Source organism: Piliocolobus tephrosceles, chromosome 2 (assembly GCF_002776525.5).
Source record: "Piliocolobus tephrosceles isolate RC106 chromosome 2, ASM277652v3, whole genome shotgun sequence".
Lineage (NCBI taxonomy): Eukaryota > Metazoa > Chordata > Mammalia > Primates > Cercopithecidae > Piliocolobus > Piliocolobus tephrosceles.
Window position 1 is genome coordinate 116,091,020 of NC_045435.1, and position 13,705 is coordinate 116,104,724.

At 41.8% G+C, this 13,705-nt stretch overlaps 1 protein-coding gene across 3 annotated transcripts in view; it reads left to right on the plus strand.

The window, feature by feature from the left end:
• Window positions 1-13,705, plus strand: part of TNIK (TRAF2 and NCK interacting kinase) — a 412,495-nt gene that overhangs the window by 322,147 nt on the left and 76,643 nt on the right. For all 3 annotated transcript variants that reach the window (XM_023213451.2, XM_023213452.2, XM_023213453.2), the window contains one exon: window positions 11,703-11,813. In XM_023213451.2, the coding sequence (XP_023069219.1) occupies window positions 11,703-11,813 (111 nt within the window). The remainder of the gene's footprint in view (window positions 1-11,702; window positions 11,814-13,705) is intronic.

Sequence of the window (13,705 nt, forward strand, 5' to 3'; positions counted from 1 at the left end):
GTCCTTTACATCCCTTGTAAGTTGGATTCCTCGGTATTTTATTCTCTCTGAAGCAATTGTGAATGGAAGTTCATTCATGATTTGGCTCTGTGTTTGTCTGTTACTGGTGTATAAGAATGCTTGCGATTTTTGCACATTAATTTTGTATCCTGAGACTTTGCTGAAGTTGCTTATCAGCTTAAGGAGATTTTGGGCTTCTCAGCACCACATCGCACTTATTCCAAAATTGACCACATAATTGGAAGTAAAGCACTCCTCAGCAAATGTAAAAGAACAGAAATTATAACAAACTGTCTCTCAGACCACAGTGCAATCAAACTAGAACTCAGGACTAAGAAACTCAATCAAAACCGCTCAACTACATGGAAACTGAACAACCTGCTCCTGAATGACTACTGGGTACATAACGAAATGAAGGCAGAAATAAAGATGTTCTTTGAAACCAATGAGAACAAAGATACAACATACCAGAATCTCTGGGACACATTTAAAGCAGTGTGTAGAGGGAAATTTATAGCACTAAATGCCCACAAGAGAAAGCTGGAAAGATCTAAAATTGACACTCTAACATCGCAATTAAAAGAACTGGAGAAGCAAGAGCAAACACATTCAAAAGCTAGCAGAAGGCAAGAAATAACTAAGATCAGAGCAGAACTGAAGGAGATAGAGACCCAAAAAAGCCTCCAAAAAATCAATGAATCCAGGAGTTGGTTTTTTGAAAAGATCAACAAAATTGACAGACCGCTAGCAAGACTAATAAAGAAGAAAAGAGAGAAGAATCAAATAGACGCAATAAAAAATGATAAAGGGGATATCACCACCGACCCCACAGAAATACAAACTACCATGAGAGAATACTATAAACACCTCTACGCAAATCAACTAGAAAATCTAGAAGAAATGGATAATTTCCTGGACACTTACACTCTTCCAAGACTAAACCAGGAAGAAGTTGAATCCCTGAATAGACCAATAGCAGGCTCTGAAATTGAGGCAATAATTAATAGCCTACCAACCAAAAAAAGTCCAGGACCGGATGGATTCACAGCTGAATTCTACCAGAGGTACAAAGAGGAGCTGGTACCATTCCTTCTGAAACTATTCCAATCAATTGAAACAGAGGGAATCTTCCCTAACTCATTTTATGAGGCCAGCATCATCCTGATACCAAAGCCTGGCAGAGACACAACAAAAAAAGAAAATTTTAGACCAATATCCCTGATGAACATTGATGCAAAAATCCTCAATGAAATACTGGCAAACCGGATTCAGCAGCACATCAAAAAGCTTATCCACCATGATCAAGTGGGCTTCATCCCTGGGATGCAAGGCTGGTTCAACATTCGCAAATCAATCAACGTAATCCACCATATAAACAGAACCAAAGACAAGAACCACATGATTATCTCAATAGATGCAGAAAAGGCCTTTGACAAAATTCAACAGCCCTTCATGCTAAAAGCGCTCAATAAATTCGGTATTGATGGAACGTACCTCAAAATAATAAGAGCTATTTGTGACAAACCCACAGCCAATATCATACTGAATGGACAAAACCTGGAAAAATTCCCTTTGAGAACTGGCACAAGACAGGGATGCCCTCTCTCACCACTCCTATTCAACATAGTGTTGGAAGTTCTGGCTAGGGCAATCAGGCAAGAGAAAGAAATCAAGGGTATCCAGTTAGGAAAAGAAGAAGTCAAATTGTCCCTGTTTGCAGATGACATGATTGTATATTTAGAAAACCCCATTGTCCAGAGCACATTTTCATTATGTCTTACTGGGCTGTCTATCTGCTGGTGACTTAGCCCGCAGTCCTGGCCTTGTCAGGACAAGGAGGCAGCCCATTCTTCATCCTTTTGTGGGTGTCTTGTTTAGTAGGGTCAACTGCCACCTTGGGAAGCCTCCTTTTCCCAGTAAAACCTAGAGGACCTTCCCCTGGAGAAACTGCCTTCTGATGGATTATCTTATCAGAATTTCTTGCTGTCATTTCCAACACTGTATAATTATGATCCCATCATTGCCACCAAATGGCTGCATGAAATTTCATTTCCTAACAATATCTAAATAAGGTTCATAAGAAACAGAGATCTTGTGCTGAGTGAATAACAAGCTTCTTGCATCAGGGAAATAATACCTTACGAGTGACCCTTTCACCAAAAAGGTGAGAACGTGGCAGTTCAGTAAGACATTGCCTGGGTTTGAATCTCAGCTCGGCCACTTACTGCCTTTGTAATTTTGAACAAGACATGACTTCTCTATGCCTCAGTTTGACCACTTACAAAATGGGATGTAATACATACAAACCACTTAGAACAGTATCTGGCAACTGAGTAAACACCTGAGTAAGTTCAAGGAGAATGTTACATGTGAAGGGAAGAATCTTGCTTCTCATTACCTGCTTTGTTGTTGCTGCCCTGGGTCATCTCTTTCCAGGGTGAGGGCTTGAAGCTGACTGCAGCCTGAGCAAGTGCAGTGGGCAGAAGCAGGAGACAGGAAAATCGTGTGGGTTTTTACCAGTGCAGCATTTCTACCCACTGGAGCACACTCCCAGGCCCCAAGCCAGAGGAAAGCACTGTGAACAAGAATAATTCTCCAATCTCAGAGCCTGGAGTGTTAACACATCAGCACTCCAGAGAAGTGGTCTTTAATTCACTTAATCTTTAACCACAGGTGTCCCAGTGTGTCCTGTGAGCAGTGGCTGGCTAGTTGGGGGCAGCACAGCTTTTTATTCCTGGATGTCATTAGCATCAACACAAGACTGAACACTTTCTAGCTGGGCTTTTGCTCTGTTATTTCAATAACTGAACAGAAATTATGAAACAGCTGGGAACCAGCCTGGCAAATCAGATGCTTATTGTCCAGGACAGAGCGTGCCCATGGGCTTTGCATAATGGTCAGTAATCGCATGCACGTGTAAATCACACTTGTGTTTCAGGGAGCTGTGTCATCGGCATGGATATAAGAGACCCCACCTCCCAGTGGATCCCCAAAGGGCTTCTTGTTCTAACTTATGTGTTGTGCCATAGGAGTTCTGACTTTGTCCACTTTGTCACCTGGATCCTGTGATGGGAGGGGTTTCCTGCCACAGTGCGGAAGTTGGGCTGACATCCCTATCTTATAGTGTAAAATGCTACTGAAATCTGGAGTCCTTTTGCCCAAGCTCCTGCCTGTGCTTTTAAGACATAAGAAGGTAGAGTACGCTAGTGTTTTATACTTAACAGCATTTCATACTGAAAAAAAACCCGGAGTTAGGCAGTTGCTGAACCTTGGTGTATCTAGAGTACCTTGCATGGAAGGTACGGATGGCTTTTTAGTGCCTGCATGCAACTGACATCACACAGACCTACCTTCCATTGTCTAGGGTCTTCACAGAACCACCTTTATTACATCTAGTCTATATGTTTTGTGTGTTCACAGTCTTCTTAGTTATTCCTAACCATAGAACTATGACAACAAAATAGTTTCACATGAAATCTTATTTCACATGACATTTAAGTTGAACTGCTTTCATTTCGACTCATGTTTTCTTTAGTGAGTGGTTTTATAGAATCATGGAGGCTGGAGAATATTAGGAACCTCAAAAGTGATCTCAGCCAATTCTTCTCTCAAAGCAAGAATTCCTTTTGCAATATTCTTCAAACAGGGTTATCTAACATGTTTAACATATAATCTTACCTTGTATGTCCGTGAGCTTGAGACAGCACATTCTATTTTTGAACAACTCCTAATGTTGGAAAATTTATCTTTTTATTGATTCAAGTTCTTGTGATATCCTTGCATTATTACAGGTTGTGCCCAATAAAACTGAAATTCCCTGCATATCTGCTCTAGAAATGTGTGAAGACACTAATAATGTTTTTCTACAAATGCTCCCAGTTCCTGCAACCTTTCTACATATAAGTTAGCATCTTTAGTATCATCTCGGGAGTACTGGTGTGGCCCGCTCTGTAAACACTGTGTTAATAAACTGATTTATAACTGGCTTGTCTTCATAGGACTCAATCTGAGGGTCTCATACTAAGTCTTCAGAATGATGACAGTAGGAATTTGGGGGTTTCATCTGCATTTGACTTTCACACTAACATTCAGAGTCATAGGTACTAGGGGTGTCCATCAAGCCATTCTTGCTTCTCTGTATGACACCCGGGAGATCCCATGTGGTTGTTCTCTCTGGAGAAACTGAGACTCAGAGACACTATGGAGCTTGTGAATAATCACATTGACTAGCATCCATAGAAGAAGCAGGATGAAAATTCTTCCGCAAGTCTCCGTGAAGCTCAGTCTGTTTAGAACTGTCATGCCTCTTTCTGTGTCCGTAAAGACCAGCTTGCACACATGTGCTTGACAGTGCTTAGCCATGGGGCTGTCTGCTTACGAAAAGTTGGTCTGTGAGCACAAAGAAAAATTGCCTTCGTTTAGGCAATTAATTTTCAGGAAAGCTCTCAAAGGGTAGGTTGGATAGCTTCTCTCTCATGGTATAAAGTAGGTATAGAAAGAAAGGAATGAGTTATATCCAGCCTGTCTAGCTTTCTCAATGTTCTCTGATTACTATTTCTGTGAAGAAAAGGTCGGTAACAAAGACAGAAAGAGGGGAAAATGGCAGCTTTAAAAAGCACTGGACAGTATCTTTTACTTTGTATATACGATGTGTCAACCTGATTCTTGTGGACCAAAATGAGGCAGCATGGCAAGAGCCAGGCACAGAATATAAGTCCTGGCCTTGCACTTACCAACCGAGTGAACTTGGGCAAGACATTGGCCTGGACGTGCCTCAGTTTCCTTATCTGTCAAATGGGGGTGATGACAGTATTACCTGCCTCAAAGGGTTTTGGAGGAATTAAATGAGTTAATATGAGTGCAGTGCTTGGCATCATAGGATGCACTACGTAAGTGTTCTTCATTATTATTCAGAGTTAGTATTCTTTTTATTTCATTGTCATATAGTGAATTCAGAGGTGCCAGACTGCTTCTCCGTCACTCTTGTGTCCTTACATAAAAAAAGGTTTGGAACCCCAGTTTTAGTCACAAGGAATCATGCCCTTACCTATAATCATTGGTTTGCAATGATCTTTCCAAAACTAAAACTTTAGGATATGTTAAATGAGAAAACGGAATGCCCAGAAGCTGGAATACCTCTCATCACAAGTGTAGCTCCATGAAGCTTACACAGAACAGTCCTATTTAAAGTGAGGGGGCATGTGTGATGTGTAGTCAATTCAAAAGACCACACTGGGTCCTTTCATTCTGAGTGTCTTTGAACAGAGAGCCCCTGGGTGGAGGGGATGGTTTGAGGTACTTCCCAAGGAGCCTGACTTGATCTTGCACCAGCCGTTTTCCTGTCCTCTGGAGGCTAACTCGGGTCTTCCACAGTCACAGTGGGGTTTCGTCTCACCACCTTCAGGAGGTCACCCAAGATGAAAAGCAACAGGAGCTCTCCAAGGGCAAATAAGAATTCTGCTTCGTTTCACTCTGAATGGTTAGATTTTTGCTTTGCAATGTAGCATAACCTTGCTCAGGATCTTAGAACGAATAGAGTTGCAAGATTACTTAATCTACCCCCTCATTGAAAGTTTAGCTGAAGGTGACTTACTCAAGGTCAAACAACATTCATTCATTCATCACTTTTTTTTTTTTTTCGAGATGAAGTCTCACTCTGTCACCCAGGCATGATCTCATACAGTGGCACGATCTTGGCTCACTGCAACCTCCACCTCCCGGGTTCAAGCAATTCTCCTGCCTCAGCCTCCCGAGTAGCTGGGATTACAGGCACGCACCATTACACCCAGCTAATTTTTGTATTTTTAGTACAGATGTGGTTTCACCATGTTGGTCAGGCTGGTCTCGAACTCCTGACCTCAGGTGATCCACCCATCTTGGCCTCCCAAAGTGCTGGAATTACAGGTGTGCGCCACCACACCCGGCCATCAAACACATATTTACAGAGCGCTGCTATGTGGTCTTCAGTGTCCGTATCGGTGGCAGTGCAGGACCAGAATCTAGTCTTAGTGTTTCCAAACCATTTTATTATTTCCCCAAGCCCTGTTGCCTCTCTTGCCTACTCCTCTCTCCCAATGACACGTTGCATTGCAGCTATAGGATATTAATTCTCAGATGTGGATATCACTTGAGTCCATATAATGGGAAATGTGATGTATATAAAAGGTGGACCAGGGCCAAGGTTTGTTTCTCATTTTTTTGGCTTATATTCTTCTTCATGACTTTTCTTCATTCCACAAGGAGGACTTAAGGTGGTTTAAAGAGATTAATACAGCAATTAAAAGTAAAATAAACAAGGAGGCAAAGTAGAAGGGAATATAAAGTAGAAGAGAGAAAGAAGATGCAGGCAGGAGTGGGGTCAGTGCACAGAATGCCAGCACAACGTGGCATCCAGCGCTGTTGCCCAGGGCGGTCACTAATCTGCTCTGAGGCCTGACACTTGAGAAAAGAGACAGATGTGAAGTGGTTGAGATTCATGTTGTCCATCAGATAAATCAGTTACTCAGGCAAGCTTTCTGAGATCACACTGGAAACTATACACTTGCCTAGTAAGTAGTGCAATGAATAATGTCTGAGGCAATATTCCCGGCATAAATGCAGTGGTTAGCTTTATTCAGCTATTTTGAAGACATCATAAAATGCAATTTGATGGCATTGCAATTCACCAAAGTCACTTCTATGAGAGCTAGAACACCCTAGTGTAGGTGCACACTTTTCTCTTATCTAAAGTAATCTAAGAAGAGCATTTAAAGAAAAAAAAAAAGGTAAGACTTGACTCCACAGCCCTTGTGAGGAACATGTATGAGGATTATTTCTTACAACTAGACCTCTAATAACAATTCAGAATTTAAGGGTTGAGGTGACATTCTCTGCAAATGATTTAAACAGCGAAAATTCTACATAGCCAATTTGGGACAAATGTATTACCTTCGAGGGCCCCCTGAACAGGGGGGACAAAATTACTATTCCCTAATTAAAATTAACTAACAAATTCACATGCTTGAAAGTGCATCCACACAGCCTCTACCTAGAGGTGGCCTGAGGGGAGAGTTCACAGGGAAGATCAAAACTGCCCCCAGTAGATCCCCTAGATCCAGCAATCCCACCACTGAGTGTATAGTGAGAGGAAGGGAAGTCTGTGTGTTCAAGAGATAGCTGTGCTGCTTTGTTTATCGCAGCACTATTCACAATAGACAAGATATGGAATGAACTCAAGTGTCCATCAGTGGATGCGTGAATAAAGAAAATGTGGTACTTATATACAATGAAGTACTATTCAACCATAAAAAAGATGAGATTCTGTTGTTTGCAGCAATGTAGATGAACCTGGAGGACATTATATTAAGTGAAATATGCCAGGCACAGAAAGACAAATACCATATGATCTCGCTCACTGGTGGAATCTCAGATGTCGCTCTCATAGAAGGAGAGAGTAGAATAGTGGTTACCAGAGGATTGGCAGGGGGCAGTGGTGAGAGACCGGTCAATGGCTGCAAAGCTATAGACGAGAGGAATAAGTGCTGGTGTTCTATTGCATAAGAAGATGACTAGAATTCACAATGTATTACATATTTCAAAATAGCTATAAAAAGTTTTTGAATACTTTCATCACAAAGAAATGATAAGTGTTTAAGATGGTAGATCTGCTAATTATGCTGACTTGATCATTACATAATTTATACATGTATCTAAACATCACGTTGTACCCCATAAATATGTCCAATTATTACATATCAATCATAAATATTTAAAAGAAATTTTAAATATTTCATGCCTTTCTCTAATATTTAAAATAAGAAATTTTAAATATTTTAAAATAAAAAAGAATTGTCCCAGGAAGAAATTATCCTTGGTGAACATCAACAGAAGACAAAAGGGACGTGAAGTCCCTGATTATCTACTCCATAGAGTAAGGCAACAATTGTTAGGGCCTGGAAAACTTTAACAGTAGGTTCTATCCATGATCTCCCCACCAGGAAAAAAAATGAAGAAACTTATAAGAAGCCACTGAATGTCCAATTTTAAGGAATATAACTTTTGGCAATGCCTACAAGAAGACATGGATGAAAATATACTTCTAGGCAGTTCAATATAGGTGGAGAATCTGCCAACAGTTTTAGAGTAGTTGGTTTAAGCCATTCTTTACTGATAGCAGGACCACTATCTTCATTATGCATAATTTGAATAAGATCTAGGAATGCTATTTGATTCTCCCCTTTCCCTTTTTGTCCAGCTTAGACTCTTATTCCCTTATTTTTCATGCCTTTCTCTAAGATGGCAAACAGGTACATGCCAGTGCCAACTGTAGGTGACTCTTTTTAGAAGAACATTCTCCAGTTATGTCTGTGCTCAACATAAAAGAATGTTCCAGCCAATAAGAGCTACTTAAGAAGGGCATCAAAGAGCAAAGGTCTGGTACAAAGCTCTGCAGGGCTTTCGCCTTTTCTATTACTTATCCAATCTGCAGTATTCAACACAACAAATATCATTGGTGGCTGGCCTGATATGGAAAAAATGGGAGATAAAAATAAGTGGAACAGAGATCTTGCCCACAAACAGCTTTCAATCTAGATTGCAAAGTTGGTAAGATACACTCAAATAACCATACTATGAGGTATGGAAAGATAGCCATGCCATCAGTATTGATAGGAGGGAAAATTCTACAAAGAAATTTAAGAGGATACTGTGTTGTCTTTTCCTCAAGTTTCTTACTCTGTTCACCTCAACAAACTCTTAGATGCACCTGCCGGGTGCCAGGCCCCCATGTGAGGGGTTGGGGTACAGCAGAAATCAGGCACTGGCCTTGCCCTCAGAGAGCTGCTTCTAGCAAGAGTCATCAAAGCTTTGTAAAGGTGTCTGCCTGAGGCCAGGGACTTGGTCTTACACTGATATGTTTTTATATATCCCCTCCCTCAAACAGCCCCATGCACAGGAGGAGAGAAAGCAAACATTTTTTCAGGAATGGCATTAATATTGAGACACAACAGCTGGAAATTGGCAGGGTGCCCTCAGAAAGTTGGGAAAGTGATTTATTTTTCCAACCTCACCACAGGAACCGAAGCCCTGGCAGATGCCTCCATGTGTTAGCGGCAGCTGATCCGAGTGAGATCATTATTAATTATTAGTTACTTTTGAGTGTCTTTTCGCAGAAACTACGGAGTACTTGGGAAGCCCAGACACTCTTGAGTTGCAATCAATACTGTATACACCTTGCACGGGAACCTGAGTGGCATGTAATTATAAACCAGTATTGATTCCTGGCAAAGGGGTTCAAAATGTATAAATCCTTCACATAAAAATCAGCTAACTCTTCAAAGGGCTTGATTATTTTCCTTTCCTTACGAAAGAGATGGATGGTTGGAGTAAGAAACTTGAAATGTTAGCTAAATTAGGGCTATTTCCTGCCAGGATCCAGATCTGTACACATAATTATTTTATTCTCTGTGCTGGCACTGATTCACTTTGGTTGAGTATTGCAAATGTCTCTGTTTTGGGTCTGTAATCCAAATTATTCAGTCCGTGTCTATGCTGATGTTTTCTACTCGCATCTTCCTGTATTATTTTTTCTGTAAAACAAATACTTCCATGTCTGGGATTTGCCTCATGCGGGTACCCACCCCATTCCTGCTTTTCCTGCTCTTGTCTATCCCATCGTCCAGTTTGTCCCTTGGCCTGGAACTTCACCTGCCCTCTTACAACCTATCGTCACCAAATCCTGCCTATTTTATTTGGGCCTAATTCTAATTTCTGCTTCTAAATTGGTGTCCACTGAAGTCCTATTAGAATGACCAGAAACCTGTATAGTTGTTAGTCTTTCTTCCTCCTGGCTGTGTCTCCATCTTCAGCAGTGATTACAAACATGGACTCTCATCCCGCCTTTGCTGACATCATCAATGCCCTATCATTTTATGCCTAGATCCACAGAATGGCCTTGCACTGCTTTTCAGTTTCTAGTGTTTTTCAGTTTCTAGTGTTGCCCCTTTCCATGGCTGATGGGGAGGCCTTTTGAAAATGCAGGTCTGATCAAGTCATTTGGCTGCATGAAGTCCTCCAGTAGCTCTCCTTCGCCTGCAATCTAAGATGACCAAATCACTGTTGATCTGGAAGTGACAGAAACTGAGTCTTAAGAGATGCATCTTATCTCCCAAGACCCAGAGGTTATTGGAAGACAGCGGGTCCAGAGGATTGCTGCAGGAGCTCCATCAGGAAGGCTTCCACATGGGCTTCTTTGGCATTTTGAATCTCTGTAGTTGGTTTAGCTGGGGCTGACACACAGAACTTGTGTACAAAACTATCTCCCTGGTTGTGTAGAGCTAACTTATCAGTGTGAGACAGTCACAATTTACTCTCCTCTGGGTAGGTACCTCATGTTTCCTGAGCCATGCAGTGAAATCTTATTGAGAATGTTACAAGGGAATGGGCCCCCTGATATGTCCCCTCTGAACTTCATATATGAGAAAAAAGAAATCCCAAAGCCAGTAAAGGATCTGACACAAAGGGCCAGCTGCCCCTCTCAAAAGGCACACTAATGCCATGATGTATGAGAAAACACTTGGTAATATGTGACAATCCTGTGCATTGCAGGATGTTTGGCATCATTAGCCTCTCATGCTAAATGCCAATCATGCTCCTCAGTCATCGGAACCAGCAAAACTACTCCTCACATGCCCTTAGATAGTTGCAAGTGCTTCAGTGAGGGGTAATGGCACTGCCCCTACTTGAGAACCAATGGCTCCTGTAACTGCTTGGCCTAGTTCTGACTTCTAAAATGTTCTCCTTTCCTGAGAGTATAATGAAGAGCCAGATACTTTGTGATCTTTCTATCACTCATCTGGCTTCTCTGTAATGAGTGAGCTCAGATGCTGGACACACATTGTCTGGCTTTGAAATCAAGCTCCACCACTTACTGGGTGTGACCTTGAACCATTACTCAATATCTCCGTACCTCAGTTTTCTCAGATCAAATGGGAATAATAATGACATCTACTTATTTTTGTGAAGATGAAATGAAATTAAGCATGTAAGCTGTGTATCACACTGTCCACTGTTGGAGGTACGGTAATTGTATGAGGTGATGATGATGATGATGATGGCTCCCAAGCATAAGGGTCTTATTCGAGCAAGAACTTGAAATTGACACTTAATAATGAATACCCCAGAAAACACAGACAGGCAGCATGATATATGAGAAAAGGTAGCCGACTAGGTGGGAGTCAGTAAATCCTGTTGCATCCTCTGCCATCAATTATGTATGCCTTTGAATATGTCACTTCACCTCTCTGATTTTTATATACTCTGAAATTTTTGTGTTACATGGTGTTAAAAAGATTGAATGACTTAAGCAGTGTGAAGTAATTTGATAAACAGCTTGATGATATGTAATAAATAACCTGTTTTGCATTGGTGTTTTCTACCCGACTTGAAAACCCTCACCAGCCGTGGGGAGAACACACTTAACAGGAACTTCTTGGTGAGAGTCCACTTACATGGTAAATGGCAGGATGTTAGCATGACACTGAATCTCTGTCTCACCCACTCCCTGCCAGTGTACCCCCCAACAGCCCAGGAGAGAAGAGCCTTGAAGCATTTAGGCATCTCTCATTAACAGTTCATGTCTGGGGTTCAGCAGCTTTTCCTGCTGGCTCCCTGACACCCCCACCAGGGCCTGTTGCCTTCATGGTTGTCTGCTTGTTGCCCCACAGCAACAAAGGCGAGAGAAGGAGCTGCGGAAGCAGCAGGAGAGGGAGCAGCGCCGGCACTATGAGGAGCAGATGCGCCGGGAAGAGGAGAGGAGGCGTGCAGAGCATGAACAGGTACAGCTGGGACCAGGAGCCCCAGTGATGGCCCCCTGGGAATCCCAGCACCAGTTGTCTCTGGGGCGTGGGTCACCTTTTCTGAGGAATGCTCAGTTTACATGGGTTTTTACTCTTCCTCAAGCAACTAAGGTCACCTATTCAAGAAGCCAAATGCATAGCCCTGGCATTGCCCACTCATTCAGCCTTGCTTCCTACCCAGAGTTTCCTGACATGCCCGGATCTTCCAATTCTCCCAACCCTTGGTATCTGATTTGAAGGTAGCACTGAAGCATGAAAAATCAGCCAAGTCCCACTCTTTCACTGCTTCAGAAGACCTTTTCTACTCATGCCATCTCTGGTCTTTATGACTTTGAGTTATTGCTGCAGGCCCCTCTGTCTTTGCTAGAATCACATTCTGACAGCACAGTGAAACTCGGCAGGATGGTTCCATCACATAGACAGTGCACGATGGCATTCAACAATTATCTTATCCCTGCCGCTTGCACAGGAGCCTCTGAACTTATAGCATTGCTAATTCCAGGTAGTCCATAAAGAGAGGAGCCTGGAATGAAAAGCTTTAACATGTAGCTGGGCTTCTTAAAACCAAGTAGTAGCAGTAAAATGCTGAGCCATCTCAGTCAGCTGTTGCAGGTAGAGAGGCTTGTGCTTTTCATTATGCTGAAATGCATTTGCTTCCACGTGACATACTCTTCCTGCTTTGTAAGGAGGTATTTGGGTATTTTTCCCCTCCTTCCTTCTATACTTTACTTAGCGGCTCTTGTCACCTTTGAAATTACTGGTTCATTTCTCTTTCTTTCTGTTCCTCTGAATTCTCTGCTGCCTACCTCTCCAGGAATACATCAGGCGACAGTTAGAGGAGGAGCAGAGACAGTTAGAGATCTTGCAGCAGCAGCTACTGCATGAACAAGCTCTACTTCTGGTAATGGGAAAGCCAAGAGCCAGCTGACCTGCTCTGTGTTCATCTTGCAAGTGTGTGTGTGTGTGTGTGTGTGTGTGTCCTTCTAACATGCCAGTGCAGAAGAGGGGATCTTCCAAGCCTCAGGGACCTCAAAAACCTCATAGAAAATTAATACATTTTCTGATTGATTTTGCTGAGTCCTAATACATTTAATACAGTTGTTATGCATTCTTTATTAACTCCATTTATTTCTAAAACTTGAGTACGAATCCAGCCTTATTATAAGTACAGACTGCTTTTGAGACCCACTGTGTTTATTGCAGAGTAATTTTTAAGGCCATTTGCAACATGCTGCAATACAATCACAGCAAAATGCGCCTCTCCCATAAGAACCCACCAGCTCTACAGTCATATTTCATTTACAGACTATTAGCTTTACCCTTATGATGGGAACATTTTGTGTCCCTTGCTCATGCAGCTTCCACTTGAAGTACAGTACTTTTTTATTATTATAAGCACTGCTCTCTAGATGGGCTTTTTGGTGTATTTTTTTAAACTGAACTTTTTATTTAATGGCATTCTGATATTTTTTAGCCTGTACATAAGCTTGCTAATGGCCTTTGTAGGTCCAAGTTTTATTAAATGAAAGATGACTTAGGCACTATCTTTTGGCCACTTATTTAGTTTTGTACTTAATTGTACATGTTTGAGTGGTTTAATTACTAGATCAGGAAGTGGGTGACTTTTTCTAGGGGTTGTATGCTGACCATTTAAATGTCCTCATTATTGCCATTTTGTCACGTGTAATTTATCAGGGACAAGTCATTTTGTAGTTGATGGGGTTCGGTAGGGATTGCCATTTTAAAGCAATCGCGTTTTCATTAAATGACACATTCTTGTGTAGATACTAACACAAGGCAGTAGCTTATTTCTGTGGAACATCCTGACATCCTCCTGTCATTCTGTTAGTATTAAGATCCTTCATTATTTA